The following is a 17824-nucleotide window of genomic DNA, read 5'->3' as shown; positions in this document are numbered from 1 at the left end:
GGACCAAACTAGACCATTGCTGAAAAAAGTTAATACCTGATCAATGGTCACTAACCGGACCTAAAGTTCACAAAGTAGCCGAGATTGATCAATAAACCGGGAAAACCAAAGACTACACAAAATTTAGAGGAGATACAAAGTGTTTTGGTGACAATCTTCACCACCACTGGGGAGGAACTAACGGGGATAACTCTTTACAATGAAGAAGAAGAAAACTAGTTGAGATGTTATGGTGCTATGTAGAGAGTGTTGCCACAGTTAATGTGGGCTTGGTTTAGAGGATTCCATCTATCAAATACAATCCGACCGCCTCTACCCATTCTTCCTTGAAACCGAGCTCTTCCACTTCTTGCATCTGATGGAGGGATGATTCCCGCAGCAGCCAGTTTATCGGGGACCAATGCTTTCGTGAACAGCATAACTGGCTCATTAGGATTCTACACAGAAACAACATAAACAGTGAACGTAATTCTCTCTTTTTTATCTTGTCACCAGAATGTAGTAACCTAATAGTCTCAAATGTTTCAAATACAGAGGTTCTGAAGAATTACCAGTTTGTGGAGCCATCCAAGTCTTCTCGCCTCTTGCTTTATGCTCCCGGCTTGAGCTCGAGCGAGGTTTGAGTCGGTGAAACGACGATGAGGGGTAAAGGAAGGCCTTGTACATGTTTGGGTGGTGGTCGGGTCATCGGAGTCCATGAATTCATCTTCGCTTGAGCCAAATCTGTAAGCTGTAGAGAGTGGAAACCCAGCCAGAGCCAAACTATCTTCCAAAAGTTCGGTTTCATTCTGCAAACATATCAAAACCCCACAAAAAAAATCAGAGGAGATCGAAATGCACAACTCTTTCTGGTAACAAAAGAACACTCGATGCAGGTTGTAGAGGACTACCTTATATTTCAGTTGGATTCTCTGAAGGCTAACCTCACTCGCCATGAAATCCCTCTTTTTCTCTTCTCTCTATAAAGATAACATGTTTTTAATCAAGTTAATACCTATGGAGTCTGCAGGTATCTCTTAAGATATCAATAAAATTACATTCAAGTCACAAAATATAGATGTCATTTAGATTACCTTAATAAGAGCTTCTAGAATGGTCTTTGCTTGGTCAAGATTGCGCCTGACCTAATAATAACATATCCCAGAACAGAAGAGAAGAACGTTTGAGAATCCAGGAATTATTTTAAGAAGTTAAACACAGATTCAGGTCTTCCCTTACCTGTCGCAGCTTCTCAAATGACTGCGCATTGTTTTCTCTCTGCTGCATCTGAAGTGAGGTCAACTATTGTTAGTAAGTTATGGTGCATTTTCCATACTCACACATGTAAGATAAGGAAATTGATAAACCACAGACAACAAGACAGCCTACTCTTCTTGCGTGTAGTCTATGAGCTTTCTCCCGTGGCCTAAACACATTGTACGGATTGGTATCATTGACCGGTGGTGGAGGCTGTTCCAAACAAAAAACACAAGAGTAGCTAATTTTCAGTACATTTCAGAATAAATTCATTTCTTCCACATGTAAGATTGAGACCAGTCCAAATGATATACCTGTAAACGCCGCAAGATAGGCTTCTGCCATATTTCACGCTAAAAGAATACAAAAGTCGAAGTTACTTAATGTTTTAAGCCTATGCCCAAAGAACCATTAACAACTTTTCATTAAAAAAAAAAAAATCAATTATCATCAAACTATACGACAACTATATCAAACCTTATTTTTCCAATAACTGTATATAGCGTGGAAAACTCCATATTTGATGGACAAATATTTCAGCGCCTGTAAAAAAAATGGAAATAGCACAATAAGAACAATGTAAATGTCCTGCTCTGCCTCTGAGTAATAACCCCAGGAGAACACATTCCTCTAGAGGAGGCAATATAATCACTATTACTAGATCTATGCTCCTGGCTCCTGCTACAGTTTTAGGCAGTGAGGAAAAGTATAATCACATCCTTTGGAAAACTGTCCCCGTTAAAAGATGGTTCACTATGATGAGAACTAGCCAATCAACCATCATCATTTTATTCCTCCTTTTGAGTTCCATAACCAAATATAAATCAAAATTAGATAAACAAAAGAAAATAAGTGTATACCTCACCAGCAGCATCAGGCTGCAAAAGCACTGGAACTGGCAAACCAAGGGTAGGAGTAATAACTCCAGCTCTTTCCCGCGCCTTATGATCCAAGACCTCTAGTTTAAATATAACGATCTCAAGCCTGTATCAAGTAATTAAGCATGATTACGGGTAGCAGGTTTTTGTTTTGAAACAAGAGAAAAGTTGAGCACTATCTCAACTCAATGTTAGGGGAATATCGGATATAAGTATAGAACCAATTCTTCTTTCAGTTTCCACTTGATCACATAGTTTTTGCACTATTGGCAAAATCCAAAATAAATTGAAGGCACCAGAGGAGAGACAGAAGAAAAATTTAGATTCTAGAGCTAATAGATCCATCTACCACACAACAAAGCTCATAGAAATGTGGATAATATAAACTATCTCAATGGTTAAAAATATGGAAAGCATGTTATAAACAAACAATTAACAAAATCTGAATAAGAGGTAGGAAACTTTACATTTCAGGTGAGAGAATCATTGTCTCCTTATTATACTCATAAAGCCAGTCATCATCGTCATTGTCAAGATCATACTCCACAAATTCTCCAAGCTCAGCCCGAGCTGCAAAACAGATTTTCATTTCCCATGTTGAAAAGATAACAAATGTTGAAGAGCATTTCAGGTATTAAAGGTTTACCTCCTCTAGCGCGTAAATATGAAGCAGGCTGATTAAAAGTCCTAGAGTAGTCTCTTTCATATGTATCAACAACAAGATACTGAGGTGTTGGGATTTCCGAAATCAGTTTCTTACTAGGCACTGGAGGCTGCACCTGATAATGTGAATACAAGAAACTTTTAATCATCACTCTACAACTTCACATCCAAACCGATACACCGAGAAAAAAAAAAAAAACTTCACCTCATTGTCAACAACCTCTACGGCAGATATACGCAGCAACTGAGAGTTTCTAGTAATGGAAGAAGGATTATCTTCGTCTTCAAAGTCTTTAAAAGACTTTAAAATTGGAAGCTTCTTGTGTATGTCCAGTGGACGGGGTCGAAAAGATAGCCTACTCATTTCACTATCTTCCTCCTCTCTACTAAACAATATCTATATAGCTATTTTGAGTACGAAAGACCTCATCAACGCTTTGCTCCTATGAGACAGGAAGAAAGTAAAATCTGCAAATGGAAAGAAACAACAGAAATCGCGCAGATTCAAAATCCCAGAACCCTAAACTGGTAAATGTGTAACAATTTCAGTGTAATATCGGGGGGAAAGCGAATGAGATGTGATATACTTACAAGGCGAGTTTTCTATTCCTCCGGACGAATCGTACCGGCTAATCAAAAATCGGGGTCTGTTCTCTTTTTCGAGCTTACCCAGAAACGTTGAAATTCAAGGAAGAGAGAAGCTTTATAAATGTCCGAAAACGAATTGAAAATTCCTCTCTAGTCTCGACAATTGAAGTAATGGATGTCGAGTTTCACTAATACTCGATTAACAGACGAGGACAAACAGTTGAATCGAGGAGGGAAAATATTTGGTAATAAGCTTTGGTTAATGTATGAGAACAATGCAACAACAAAACATAAGAACATCAAATTTCAAGCATTACCACGAGCTTGGATCATGGATCTAACTAAAATGTTTCTCCAGAAATTTTACTTGTAATAAACTTAACCTTTAGATTTCTGGTTAACTGGTCTTCTTTGTAGCTTTCACATTACATAGTTTAGGGTTTCTCAGAGAAAAACCATAACAACATCACAGTACACAGGATCCACGGATTCTATTTACAGAGAAGGGATCCAACAAGTGATCAATCAACATATGGTTTCAAGCTCCCATGTCCTTTACTTCTTCATTATCACCTTAAAGATTGTTTCCTTTTTATGCTCTTCGTTCTTATCTTCGCCCATTTTCCATTGTTGGAAAGAACAAGCCATTCAGCCATTGTTGTTGATCTTGCCATCCTTGTTGATGTCTTCTTTTGGTCAAGTCGATGTTCTTCGGGATTGTTTCTTGGTTAACTTGAAAGGACTCCAGCTTTTTCTGCGTTTTGATGTTTCACAGAATAGACCGGAAGCTAGAGCTTGTTGAAGCCATAACTCAAACTCTTCCTCATCCTCGTCCATCATCTCCACATCAAGATCCCACGGGAACCTGCTCGACTTTGATCTCTGTGTTGCCTTTTCTAAACCGACCATGTTCACATGGAAACTTGGCCTATGTGTATTTGGTCTACACGCCATTCCCTTCAATGGATTTGAAGTATACATATCAATATATCATCATGTTCACATGCACTAACACAAAAGTCTTAGACGTTATCTTAAATATTCTCTAAGTGCGAAAAAAACTTTCGATTTTTGAGCCATATTAGTCTAGCTAATTATGAACAGAGAGTTATAGCATTGGTTACTACTGGTCAAGAATGAGAAGATACCAACCTGACAAATAGCCCATTCTGAGACATCAAAGACTTTTCCCTCAGCGCAAACAAAAGCTCGTGGTATTTCAATCTACAAGAGATGATATATACAATAATTATTCATCATTACCAAAAAGCAAAATTCGGACCAAAGAACTGAAAGCCAAACCTTATGTGCTTTCTCGAATACCAGAGTCCCTTTGTGTTCAACCCATCCGTCACCATCTTTGGCTTGATGATATTGACCACACTCCTATAATTTTAATGGAAGCAATAACCATTTAACAAATTAGATGTTCTGCGAAGGAACTTGAAGTCAATATGTTTGGTAATGAGAAGTGTAAGTTAGCTAACCTGACACCATCTGGCCTTTGCCTTACTCCTGTTGGTACATACCCAAATGTGTGAATTCCCGCATTTTGTACAGTGTATGCGCCTTGACTCTTCTGATCGATAAGCAGCACTATTCTGAAGAAATTAGAAAATCTGTTCATCACCTTTTATAAGAAAACAATAGAACAACACATGACGCATTCAAAATCTCACACATTATATCTACTAACCTGATGAGAAGAGGCGTGCGAGGACTGACAGACAATCTTGGTCCGAGATTCTTCCTTCTTTAACAGCTCATCATAATCTCTTCTTTTAACAGAATCCGAAAGAACCTGTAAATTCAACCTTCCATGTCTTAATATTCAGAATATAAATAAATAGCGTAAAATCCACACTGCAAATTACCAAGCACGGATCCATCTTTAACAATTACCTCGTAGGCACTTTGAAGTTTCTTGAATGATTCACTTGCCAAAGGACTTCCCATATTTTTATCCGGATGAACCAGCATTGCCTAAAACAAGGGTAACACAGCACATAAAATTAGAACCAACTTAATTCACCAGAGACATAGTTTCCAAGCCAAGAAAACAGACCTTCTTTCTATAGTCTTTCTTAAGCAATGCGGCATCAATCTTTTTAAACAGAGGGAGCCCCAATGCTTCATAGTGATTCAAACTATCAAGAATTCGTTTCATCTCATCCGCTGAATCTGTTTCTATTTTGACTACCTTAACAGTAGAAATCTCCTTCATGTTACTGACAACAGTTGACGATGATGCTGGCTTAGTGGACGACTTATCTTCATGAACCTTTTTCTCTGCTTCTTCAGCAGGAACAGAAGAATACTCAAACTCTCCTGGAAACTCTTCGTCTATTACAGTTTCAGGTTTCGTTGGCTCCTCCACTTGTGTTTTTTCACTAACAGTATCACACCATTGAAGAAGACAAATAAATATATCGTTGGACAAGAATGCAAGATTCATCGAGAGAATAACTCCAGGCCATCCAAGTCTGACTTTGACACAGTACATTGCATACATTGTCGCCATAAGAACCACCACCCGTGCGTGATTCAAAGAGAACAAATAACCTGATTCAAACAACAATAGACATTAACACTAGATGAAAACTTCATTAGCTTTAACTACAATGGGAAAGAGACAAAAAGAGCAATAAGATATAACTATGACATCATAAATCGTTCTGGAAAAGAAAATGGACACTTGCCTCCAACTATAAATAATGTTCCAGTGATCCAAAAATTAGCGTACATCCACAATATCAAAATTCCAAATAGTCCTACAATGAAGATCCCAGGTGTGCGACCTAAGTACAAGACAACAGCACCGGCAGCTCCCTGCGATGGTAAATCAAGTATAGGTGAGACTCAACTCAAATATGCATAACTCGATACCACCTGATAAGTGGTGAGATTTTCATAAAATCTACACTATTTAGAGATCTAGAACCCAGAATAAAAATAAATTAAAAAAGGGGTCAAGAGGCCTTACCATACCGAGGAGAACATAAACCAAGCAAGATACTGAAGTCAGGCTAAGGAAGCAACTCCACATTATGAGGAGCAAAGCAGCTGAACCAAATTTAACACTGGACTGGAAACCCCTCAAAATGCAGTCTTTCCAGTAAACAAACGATAAACTAAGTAACCCTAATAGCTTCCCACATCCACTGCACACTAGTGGCCAATGACGCTCTGCCAAAGCTTCTGTCTTTTCCCCAAAACATTGTGTTGCAGTACAAAACCACAAACACAAATGTTTCTGAGACTGCAACCATATCCAACCTTGCTTAACCAATCCTATATCCTCCATAACTAGATAAAATAATCAAACCCTAAACTCTTCCTCCAAAGCTCAGGCCAATTGATAGAAGTAAGAAGAACGGTACTGAAGAACCAGGACTCTCGAGAAAACTTGCTTCTCAGCCATTGCTTTGATCTGGTAATTAGATCACTAGAAATTACAAAAGGTTCGTAACTTATTCAACTAGCTTTCCTCAGAAAGAGAGAGATAGAAGATACAACAAGAGTACAAGACAATAGCAGAGATAAAAGACTGCAAATCCGGCTTTAAGCTTATTCGTTCAACGCATATCCCTTCACAAACAAGTTTCCCCAGCAAAGAAGAAACATACAAAAAGAAAAGCAATCTTCAGAATATACGAATCAAACAGAACTTTCCAATTTCTGCTTCTTAAAACACAAAACCCTAAATTAACCCAACAACAATCCAGTCTAGTACATAGCCTCAAACTCAGATCCGAGAAACTTAAGCAATCGCAGAATCTTCCATACGCAGACCCAGAAAACAAAATAGCTTCGTTAGAGCATCACACCGCACCGACAAGCATTTCACCGCTTCGGTATGTAGACTTGAGAGAGAGTGAAGAAAAAGGAAGAAGCAATGAGCTTTAGTTAAAGTAAATTGGTTACACTAAAGATAAGCTCGGGAAACATGAAACCCCAAAAAGAGCTCATGAGAAAGCAAAAAAAAAAGCTAAACGAAAAAAGAGAGAACTTTTAAAAGATTCAAAAAGGTTTTTGGAGGAGAGTAAGAAAGAACACTGTGGCGTATAGAGACAGAGATTAGAGACGAAGGCAACACCAAAATATAACCTTTATTACTTCTTACTTCTTAGCGAATCGTCCTTTTGGAACTGGATTAAGGGCTTGATTGGTTCTCCCTCTGCCACCCGCAAACGCTGCGTTTGCGGGTGGTAGCGGTTGTTAGCGATTGACACCAATCATAGAAACCGCTAGATATCGCTTTGGACCGCTCGAAATCGCCAGATTTCAAAAGCACCTTCCCGCAAGCGTTTGCGGTTGCGGACGGTAGCAGTTAGGTTAAAAAAAAAAATAATTTAATTAATTAAAATAATTATGTCTTCCACCCAAACTCTATATATCTTATTCTTATTAGAAAACCCTAATCAATATATTGAAACCCTATTCTCTCAATTATGGCATCGACCCAAACTGACGAAAATCAAAATCAAAATCAAGAATCAAACGTAAGTATGATCTATCCTTTCATCCATTCATTAGCTAGTGTAATTCTCTAAGTATTTCATAGCATCGTCATTTTTTTATTTTGTATTTTTGTTTGAGTTTTTTGATTGAATACATGTTTTGATTTGCTTTCTCGATTAGAAAATCATTTGGTCAGACGAGATGACCCGTTTCTTGTTAGAACTTTATCATATGTATAGAGGCAATCCGGAAAACCCGCGAATTCAACGTTATTTATAGTTTATCACACTACTTGATGCAATTTTTGGTGATGTACCAAATGCATAAAGTATTAAGCTTTTTCTTACCAAATTTATTTATTTTTGAATTTAATATTTTATTTATGGTTTTAATTATTAAACATGTTTAATTTTTCTAATATTATCAATTTATCATAATAATATATTGTATTTTTTCTTTTAATAGTAATATATTATATTTATTTTGGTTATTTTTTATTTAATTAATATTGCACCCGCTGGTTTACCAGTCATAAAACTCCCGCAAACGCATCCATTATCAAACGCTCAACCAGTCGTTTAAAACGTTTGATAACGCTTAAAACCGCTACCGCCCGTTTCCGCAAACTCCTGCAACCGCAATCGCACCCGCTGCGTTTAAACTAGTCAGGCCCTAAGTGACCATAATTATTAAGGGCCTGACTGGTTTAAACGCAGCGGGTGCGGTTGCGGTTGCGGGAGTTTGCGGAAACGGGCGGTTGCGGTTTCAAGCGTTATCAAGTGTTTTGAACGACTGGTTGAGCGTTTGGTAATGGGTGCGTTTGCGGGAGTTTTATGACTGGTAAACCAGCGGGTGCGATAGTAATTAAATAAAAAATAACCAAAATAAATATAATATATTACTATTAAAAGAAAAAATACAATATATTATTATGATAAATTGATAATATTTGAAAAATTAAACATACTTAATAATTAAAACCATAAATAAAACTAAAAATTCAAAAATAAATAAATTTTGTAAGAAAAAGTTTAATACTTTATGCATTTGGTACATCACCAAAAATTGCATCAAGTAGTGTGATAAACTGTAAATAACGTTGAACTCGCGGGTTTTCCGGATTGCCTCTATACATATGATAAAGTTTCTTCAAGATATCCAAACGATTTTTAACACATCTTCAACTCAAATTTTTTCCAAACGTTAATATTCTTAAGAATATTTTCTTTTTGAACATCACTTAGAAATCTGATTTTGGGGTCTTTGGATTCTTCCGTTTATTTCTCCACAATAACCCGTTGAAGTAACGCAAATGTGGTCTCGTTTGACCAAATGATTTTCTAATCGAGAAAACAAATCAAAACATGTATTCAATCAAAAAACTCAAAAAAAAACAAAAAAAAAAAAACAACGATGCCATGAAATATTCCGAGAATTACACTAGCTAATGAATGGATGAAAGGATAGATCATACTTACGTTTGATTCTTGATTTTGACTTTGATTTTTGTCAGTTTGGGTGGATGCCATAATTGAGAGAATAGGGTTTCATTGATTAGGGTTTTCTGATAAGAATAAGTATAAGGTTTGGGTGGAAGACATAATTATTTTAATTAATTAATATATTTTTTTTAACCTAACCGCTACCGCCCGCAACCGCAAACGCTTGCGGGAAGGAGCTTTTGAAATCTGGCGATTTCGAGCGATCCAAAGCGGTATCTAGCGGTTTCTATGATTGGTGCCAACCGCTAATAACCGCTACCACCCGCAAACGCAGCGTGTGCGGGTGGCAGAGGGAGAACCAATCAAGCCCTAAGTTACCGAAATTTTCTGGGTCCGACAGCCTAACAGAACCGGATCTCATGAGTTTCTTAAAACCGTTAGACCGGAATTTGTTTAACCTCTCGGTTTAAGCTCATTCAAGGTAAACACAGAAAAACAGTTTCTAACTCAAACCAGTGAATCACAAACCTGCTACATCAAACTTGCTTGATCGGATCATTTAGATTCAACTTCAATCTATAAATATATTTACATACATACATACAACACTCAAATCTCTCTGTTTGCAACTGAAGACTGACTTGAACAAGAGCGAGGCAGAGACCGCCTTTTCTGCAGTCAGCTATGGATTCAGCAACTAACAGAAAACCTCTGTTTGAAACCATGGACGAGAAAAAAAGAAGAGAGACTGCAGAAACATCAAACTCTTTTTTCTTATTTACATCTCAAAAACAGAAAAACAAAAAGCAAAAATTTTAAAAAGGTTTTTTCTTTCTTTCTATATGGTACTGCTGAATGTATTACCAGCATTAGCTGATGAAGCCCCTGATGAGTAAGCATTTGAGTGATCTCTAGATGAGCCATTAGACGAAGAAGAAGGGTTTGTGTAGTTTTGTCTGTTCACTTGCTCTGTCTTCGTCGCCACAGGTCCTCTCACTTTCAAATCCATGAAATCAGAAATCAAACCCGGTCTGCTTATTTTCTTGTAGTCTATATCCTTCTCCCCTGTTAACAACCTCACTACGGTGGACATACTTGGTCTTAGCTTGGGACTGTCTTGTGTGCACAAAAGACCAATTTTTAGGTACCGACAAGCTTCCTCTGCGTCAAACACTCCATTTAACCCTGAATCAACAAGATCCACGAGCTCATTCCGCTCATAAAGTTCCCAAGCCTGTTGAAATGTAAAAAGAGGTTATAATTCCAATACAAGAGTTTAAAATGCAAGAATGACCAATTCTGATGAGTAGCAAGACTTACTCTTTCCAGAAGATATTGATACTCAGTGGGTAATCGGGTGTTTTTGTTACTTCTTCCACTGACTATCTCCATCAGAAGGACTCCAAAGCTGTATATATCAGCTTTACGCGTCAACTGTCCCCTAACCGCATACTCTGGTGCTAAATAACCACTGCCGAGAAACAGATGTGAACACATATAAAGACCTGCAATTTTCAGAGGGAAATAAGAAAAAGAGGGAAAAGAAATACATGGAACTCACATTGTACCCGCGACACGAGTGCTAACATGAGTCATGTTAGGTGGCATAAGTCTAGCAAGTCCAAAATCAGAGATCTTGGGGGATAGATATTTGTCAAGTAGAATGTTGCTTGCTTTGATATCTCTGTGAATTATGTGTGGGCGTACTTCCTCATGAAGAAAGGCAAGACCTTTAGCAACCCCAACACAAATATTGGCCCGACTACTCCAATCAAACTGTATCCCACTACGAGTGTAGCCCCCAGCTGAAAAAGACTTTCACTCGGTTAGGAATACATTACAAGACCAGAGAAGCTGACACTTAGAGAGTAAGAAACTAAGAGAATCAATCACCTAGAAGCGTCTTATCAAGACTATTGTTCTCAAGGAAATTGTAAACAAGAATCCTATGATTCCCCTCCACGCAGCATCCATACAACTTAACCAAATTCTCATGCTGTATTTCTGATATCACATTGATCTCAGTCAAGAATTCTTTTACACCTTGTCTTGACTCAGCCGAGAGGACTTTGATAGCCGCGAGTTTTCCATCTTTAAGACAGCCCTAGGAATCGAATTTTGTTCCCAAAGATTAACAAGATGAAGAGAGAATGTGTAAAAAGAAGAATAAGCAACAGAGTTTTCTCATTTACCTTGTACACAGAACCAAACCCTCCTTCTCCAATTTTATTTTCAGCACTGAAATCATCAGTGGCCTGACGTATCTCTCTATATTTGTATATCTTTACATTGTCTATCGCTGCGATTTCTGTTTGCAAATTACACACTTAAGTTAGAGGAAACCACCAACAGGACTATAGAGAATTAACATTCCAAACTCAAATTAGTAATCCTGGTATAATAAGAAGCCTAGATAATGTATCTCAGTACCTCCATCAACTTCTGTAGCTTCTCTCCTGTGACACGATAACCAGGAGCAACCCATCAATGTAACTATGTAAGACAGACCTGTGACCTGTTTCTGCAATTAATCAGAAGCAATTCAGAGATTTGACTTGTAACTAACTAGTAAAGCAGGCATAGATCCATTTCAATTACTACTCAATTCCTCAATAGAATCTATGTCCAAGTCAGAAGGGACCAAAAATCTTAAACATGAAAACAACTAGAAAAGATGTGAACTTGGAATTTGGGTTTTGTCAAGACTCAGAACAAAACCTAGAAACAGACGCAGCCAAAAGACGAGAAAGGAAAGAAAGAAAGAGAAACCCACCTCAGAAACTTCCTAAATTTGGAACAGCGATGAAGCTAGAATCGAGAGAGAGAGAGAGAAAAGGATTCAGAAATGGGAGATTAAAAAAACTTGGTATTTGGGTAGAGTTTGTATAAAAAGCATGTGGCTTTACGCGATCAGAGTCGCTGTCTATCTCTATTCTATATGTGTGTCTCGCCGTGTGTGAGATCAGATTAAGGATTTGTTGAAATGGAAGACTGAAGACGAATGAATAAGGAAGGAAGAGGAAGACGGTCTTCTTATGGTGGCGGGTAAAAAGTCAATGGGTCAATCGTAATCTCACGTCACCTTTTTAATACGTTGCTGCCCCCGACGACCAAATCTACTACCCTCTTCTTTTTTCCTTACTTTTCTTTTTATCTATTTTCCTCGTGTTTCAATTATGAATTATGAGATTCGACTTTTAATTATTTGACTAATTAGTATTATTAACTTTATGCTTCATTCATGCCTTCATGGGCAATAATTCTTCCTCTTCTTGGGAATTAATTCTTTTTTTTACTATAGGCGTTCAATAAAGATGAACCAATTATTTGTCCACTTGATTATAATATTGATTTTAAAAAACAAATTCCAGCATTTTTCGTCAAAAAAATCCAACATGATTTTCTTTTCTACGATTATTTCAATAGTTTATTCACATATATAGATTCCTCACACATTTCAACACGATTAGTATATTATATTAGTAACATTATTTTTGTGAAAATTAATATGCCAAGTGAATAATATAATTACAAAATAGTGAAACATTGGAACTACAACACTAAAAAAATAATCATATGATGTAATTAAGTTATTATATAATATATTTATGAAAATTTACGTTCAATGATTTGTATACTAGTGATTACTAAGTAGATATGAACAGAAAGAGAGCTCAATACTAAGGAAGAAGAAGATCCAGAAGAGGAAAATGTAAGGAGACGAAAGTGGAAAATATTTCTGTTATCTTATTAAAGAGTGAATACAAGACATTATATACATTTTCTCTATCTAACCTAATTAACCCGGAACAAACCGGTTAGGTATTAACAAAAGAATCAAACCAATGTAAATCAAAGTCTATTAGTCCCCCTCAAGATGGAGCATAAATGTTAATGATGTTCATCTTGCTTAGAAGTCGTTTAAACTGACCTGAAAATAGAGCTTTTGTAAGGAATATCAGCCAACTGGTTCTCTGTTCTCACATGAAGAGTCCTTATCAAACCAAGAATGATCTTTTCTCTAATATGATGGTAGTCCCGCTCGATGTGCTTCGTCCTTTCGTGGAAAACAGGATTGTTTGCAATGTGAATAGCTGCTGTGTTATCACAATACAAAACTGAAGCTTCTGAAACATCAATCCAAAGATCCTCAAGAAGAAACCTGAGCCACATCATTTCTCGAACAGCCATGGACATTGCCTTGTATTCTGCCTCTGCCGAAGACATGGAGATCACTTCCTGCTTCTTAGATTTCCAAGCTACTAAGGACGTTCCAAGAAACATACAGTACCCAGTTGTTAATTTTCTTGAGTCTGAGCAGGAACTGAAATCGGAGTCAGCAAATCCAGACAACTTTAAATCCACATTCGCAGAGTAGAACAGACCTTGACCAACTGTTCCCTTCAAGTAGTAGATGATTTTGTAGACTGCTTTCAAATGAGGAACTCGAGGTGCAGATGTGAACTGACAGAGCCTATGAACCGCATAAGTGATATCAGGTCTGGTGAATGTGAGATACATGAGTTTACCAACCAGCTTGCGATAATGTTCTGCATCATCAATCAGCTCACCATCTTCTTGAGATAATTTCTGATTTGGTTCCATGGGAACTGAACTTGACTTGCATCCAAGGAGACCAGTTTCAGCCAACAACTCAAGCGTGTACTTCCTTTGGCAGATTGAGATTCCATCAGTATTTCTAGCAATCTCTAGGCCTAGAAAGTATCTGAGGGTTCCCAAATCCCTGAGCTTAGAGGAACGCTGCAATGCGTCTCTCAGCAATTCTGTCTCTCTATCACAGCTACTAGCAATGATAATATCATCTACATAGACCAGCACTGCCATATAAGAGTTCTTAGATTTTCTGGTGAAAAGAGTGTGATCACCTGAAGATTGTGTGAAGCCAAGGGCCTTGAGTGACTCAGAGAACTTCAAGTACCATTGCCGAGAAGCCTGCTTTAGACCGTATAGAGACTTCTTCAGCCTGCAGACTGCATTTGGCGGAAAGGAGTCCCCTTGTCTTGGTGAGTATCCAGGTGGCAAGGTCATGTAGATCTCTTCGTCTAAGCTACCGTTCAAGAAAGCATTAGAGATGTCCAATTGACTAAGAGACCATCCTTTTGCAGCAGCAACTGCAATGAGTAACTTGACAGTGGTGAGTTTAGCAACAGGAGAGAAGGTATCAACATAATCCAACCCTTCAGTTTGAGTGTATCCTTTGGCGACCAATCTGGCTTTGTATCTCTCCAAGCTACCATCAGCATTCAACTTGATTTTGTAAACCCATTTGCATCCTACAGCCTTCTTACCCACTGGTAAAGAGCAAACAACCCAAGTTCCATTATCTTCAAGAGCTGTGATTTCCATTCCCATAGCATCACACCACTCTTTTATTTGTCGTGCTTGAGCATATGTGTGTGGTTCTGGGATCTTGTTCACAGCATTGATAAATATCATGTAGGGGTCTGAGAGAGAGGAGTAAGAGAGAACCTCTGATATAGGATGATCTGTAGAGGAGGTAACAGAATTGCAGTGGTAGTCCTTGAGGTAAGCTGGTGGCCTTGATACTCTAGAATTCTGTTTCTCTGCAGGCACATTCGACGCTGATGTTTCTTGGACTGGCAGTGGCTGAGAAGGATGACTGTCGTTCCTATCAACATAGATGTGTGGAAAGAAAACAGAAGACTCTTCATTCTCTGCAGGTTTGGTCTTGAAGGGAAACAAGTCTTCATAAAAGACCACATTTCTTGAGATAAAGATAGTGTGGCTCTCAAGATCAAGAAGTTTGTATCCCTTATACCCAGAAGGATACCCGAGAAAAGCACACGTACGAGCTCTGTCTTCAAATTTGTGACGCTGTTTTGGAGAAGTACTAGCATAGCACAGACAGCCAAAGCTCTTCAGGTGAGTATAATCAGGCACTTTCTTGGTCAGCATCTCAAAAAGGGTCTTGTTAGAGATAACTGGAGATGGTGTCCTGTTGATAATGAAAACTGCAGTAAGTATGCAGTCTCCCCAATATGAGAGAGGAATTTGAGACTGAAAGAGAAGAGCCCTGGCAACATTCAGGATATGTTGGTGCTTTCTCTCTACCACTGAGTTCTGTTCTGGTGTTTCAGGGCAAGAGTGGTATGCCACAATCCCTTTTCTTCTATATAGCTCCTCAAATTTAAGTTCTGGAGCATTATCAGACCGTACTGCCTTGACCTTTGTGTCATACTGTGTCTCTACCATTGTGATAAAATCAGGAAAAATGGTGAGGACATCGCTTTTGTATTTCATAAGGTAGACCCATGTCACACGTGTGTGGTCATCGACGATGGTTAAGAAGTAATGATACCCCTCCTGTGTTGGTTCAGAGAAAGGTCCCCAGACATCTATGTGCAGCAAATCAAAAGGTGCTAAGCAAATATTATGACGACTAGGATAAGTTAACTTCTTTTGTTTAGCACGTTGGCAAATATCACAATGTAACAATCCTTTATTCTTGGTTTTAAAAATTCCAAGTACATCTGTGAGCAAGTCTATGAGATCAAAAGATGTATGACCAAGTCGTTAATGCCAAACAGATGCATCAACAACAGAGTTTGCAACAAAAGAAGTAGATACAACGTCTTCAGACACTGAATCTTCAACATCCAGCAAGTATAGATTTCCAACTCTTCTACCGCTTCCAATCGTTGACCCCTTGGTAAGATCATGTACCACACAACAAGTCGGATCAAACACAACTCTGGCACCAATATCTGTGGTCAAAGCACTAACACTAAGCAGATTCAGTCTGAACTCAGGAATATACAGAACATTCTTCAATATCAGATCAGCATTTACAGCAATGTTCCCAACACCTCCAACTCTAATGGTAGTGCCAGTGGGCAGATTCACATGATGTTGAACTGAAGTGTCAAGATTAAGGAACATATCTTTGACATGACATACATGATGTGTGGCACCAGAATCCACAATCCATGTACCATGTGTCATTTCAGTCTCAGAGACAGTGAGAATACCAATGAAGCTGAAAGTAGAGGATGAGAAAGTAATACCAGATGGGTCATTGTTGTGAGAAGTGGACATTGGAGCAGTGTTCAGAACCGGAGAAGCAGGCTGTAACTGAGAGCTGAACAAAGCAATGAGATTCTGTATCTGATCCTTGCTCATGTTCCCAATGAGACTTTCCAGACCTGCAGGAGTATTCTGACTGTTTCCTGTTACTTGTGCAGTGACAGCAGAATTTGGCTTAGGAGCCTGTGAAGACTGAGAGGCCTGAGCAATTTTCTCATAGAAAGACTTTCCTTTCTTCCAGCCAACAGGATACCCATGGAGTTTGTAACATCTCTCAGAGGTATGTCCTGTGTAACCATAGTGAGAGCATATCGACTTTTTGTCTTTCTTTTGAACAGCACCCAACATTCCAGGTTGAGGCATGTTAGAGGACGAAGCCAACGCACCAGGCTGAACATCATCCTTAGTAACTTGAAAAGCAGCTGAAGCAACATTGTTACTGAACTGTCTTTGACTATCATCTTGATCCAGGATGTTGTAAACTTCTGCTAAGTCAGGGAGAGGCTTCTTCATGATTATCTGTCCACGAATGATTGAGTACTTCTCATTTAAACCAGCAAGGAACTTGATAATCCTTCCTCTGTTCACATTAGACTTAGCAAAAATCTGACTTTCACAAGTTGATTTCTTGCAACAATGGCAGGGTACACTAGCTTCTGCACCATCGAGATTATCCCTAAGGGTTTTCAAAGTTGTGTAGTAGGTGGAAAGGTTCATAGAGCCTTGACGAAGGTCTTGGATTTGTTGAACAAGCTGAAAGGTTCTAGGGAGATTTGTCATGTGAAAACGATTGTGTAAATCGTTCCAGATCTGAGCAGCATCATCAAAGGACAAAATACTACCATAGATTTCTCTGTTAACGGAGTTAAGAATCCAGGACTTGACCATGCTATTACACCTAGACCAGATGCGTAAGAGATGGTTACCTTCTTCAGGGCGAGGGCAAGAGCCATCAATGAATGCGATCTTATTCTTCGCATCCAGAGCTATCTTCATCGCAGAGCTCCACTGGTTGTAGTTCGCGCCGTCTAGCTGCACAGAGACAATCGATATCCCTGGGTGGTCGGCGTTATGAAGAAACAGAGGAGAGTGAACACTGTCAGGGTTCATCAGAACGGAGGAGCCAAACGGAGCAAACAATGCTTCCTGAATGGGTGGTAAGCTTCCTGCTCGAGAGGTGCTTCCTGCGCGTGATGAGCTTCCTGTCTTGCGAGTGTTGCGACGAACCACAGCTTTAACCATTTTCGGATTTTATGAAACCAAATCGAAGGCACAACAAAATCAGAGAGAAAAGCGAGCTAAGCGTATAGCTCTGATACCATATTAGAAGTAGAGATGAACAGAAAGAGAGCTCAATACTAAGGAAGAAGAAGATCCAGAAGAGAAAAATGTAAGGAGCCGAAAGTGGAAAATGTTTCTGTTATCTTATTAAAGAGTGAATACAAGACATTATATACACTTTCCCTATCTAACCTAATTAACCCGGAACAA

General features: G+C 38.5%; 3 protein-coding genes and 1 pseudogene across 4 annotated transcripts; all 4 read right to left on the bottom strand.

Moving 5' to 3' along the window:
• Positions 1 to 35: 35 nt before the first annotated feature.
• Positions 36 to 3702, bottom strand: AT1G16690 (Enhancer of polycomb-like transcription factor protein). The gene is made up of 13 exons (NM_101529.5): positions 3369 to 3702; positions 2983 to 3245; positions 2761 to 2893; positions 2582 to 2684; positions 2097 to 2220; positions 1714 to 1779; positions 1551 to 1589; positions 1369 to 1449; positions 1219 to 1266; positions 1074 to 1124; positions 891 to 959; positions 552 to 788; positions 36 to 437 (listed from the first exon to the last, which is right to left on the bottom strand). Exons 2-13 carry the CDS (start codon positions 3139 to 3141, stop codon positions 228 to 230), a joined length of 1320 nt encoding a protein of 439 aa, NP_173113.2. The 5' UTR covers positions 3142 to 3245; positions 3369 to 3702; the 3' UTR covers positions 36 to 227.
• A 4-nt stretch (positions 3703 to 3706) lies between these two features.
• Positions 3707 to 7446, bottom strand: AT1G16680 (Chaperone DnaJ-domain superfamily protein). Its single transcript, NM_101528.4, has 9 exons — positions 6349 to 7446; positions 6065 to 6194; positions 5431 to 5927; positions 5268 to 5348; positions 5062 to 5166; positions 4853 to 4966; positions 4668 to 4751; positions 4518 to 4589; positions 3707 to 4322 (listed from the first exon to the last, which is right to left on the bottom strand). Exons 1-9 carry the CDS (start codon positions 6667 to 6669, stop codon positions 4062 to 4064), a joined length of 1665 nt encoding a protein of 554 aa, NP_173112.2. The 5' UTR covers positions 6670 to 7446; the 3' UTR covers positions 3707 to 4061.
• Positions 7447 to 9728: 2282 nt separating this feature from the next.
• On the bottom strand, positions 9729 to 12383 carry AT1G16670 (Protein kinase superfamily protein). Its single transcript, NM_101527.4, has 7 exons — positions 12042 to 12383; positions 11699 to 11789; positions 11461 to 11576; positions 11162 to 11372; positions 10830 to 11073; positions 10589 to 10739; positions 9729 to 10502 (listed from the first exon to the last, which is right to left on the bottom strand). The coding sequence occupies exons 2-7, from the start codon at positions 11751 to 11753 to the stop codon at positions 10107 to 10109; spliced, it is 1173 nt and encodes a 390-aa protein (NP_564003.1). The 5' UTR covers positions 11754 to 11789; positions 12042 to 12383; the 3' UTR covers positions 9729 to 10106.
• Positions 12384 to 13140: 757 nt separating this feature from the next.
• AT1G16660 lies at positions 13141 to 17575 on the bottom strand (annotated as a pseudogene; the record flags this gene model as incomplete). Its single annotated transcript has 1 exon — positions 13141 to 17575.
• Between the last annotated feature and the right edge of the window lie 249 nt (positions 17576 to 17824).

This window comes from Arabidopsis thaliana (assembly GCF_000001735.4).
Source record: "Arabidopsis thaliana chromosome 1 sequence".
NCBI lineage: Eukaryota > Viridiplantae > Streptophyta > Magnoliopsida > Brassicales > Brassicaceae > Arabidopsis > Arabidopsis thaliana.
Note: the sequence above shows the minus strand (reverse complement) of the source record. Positions and strands in the feature narration are given on the sequence as shown.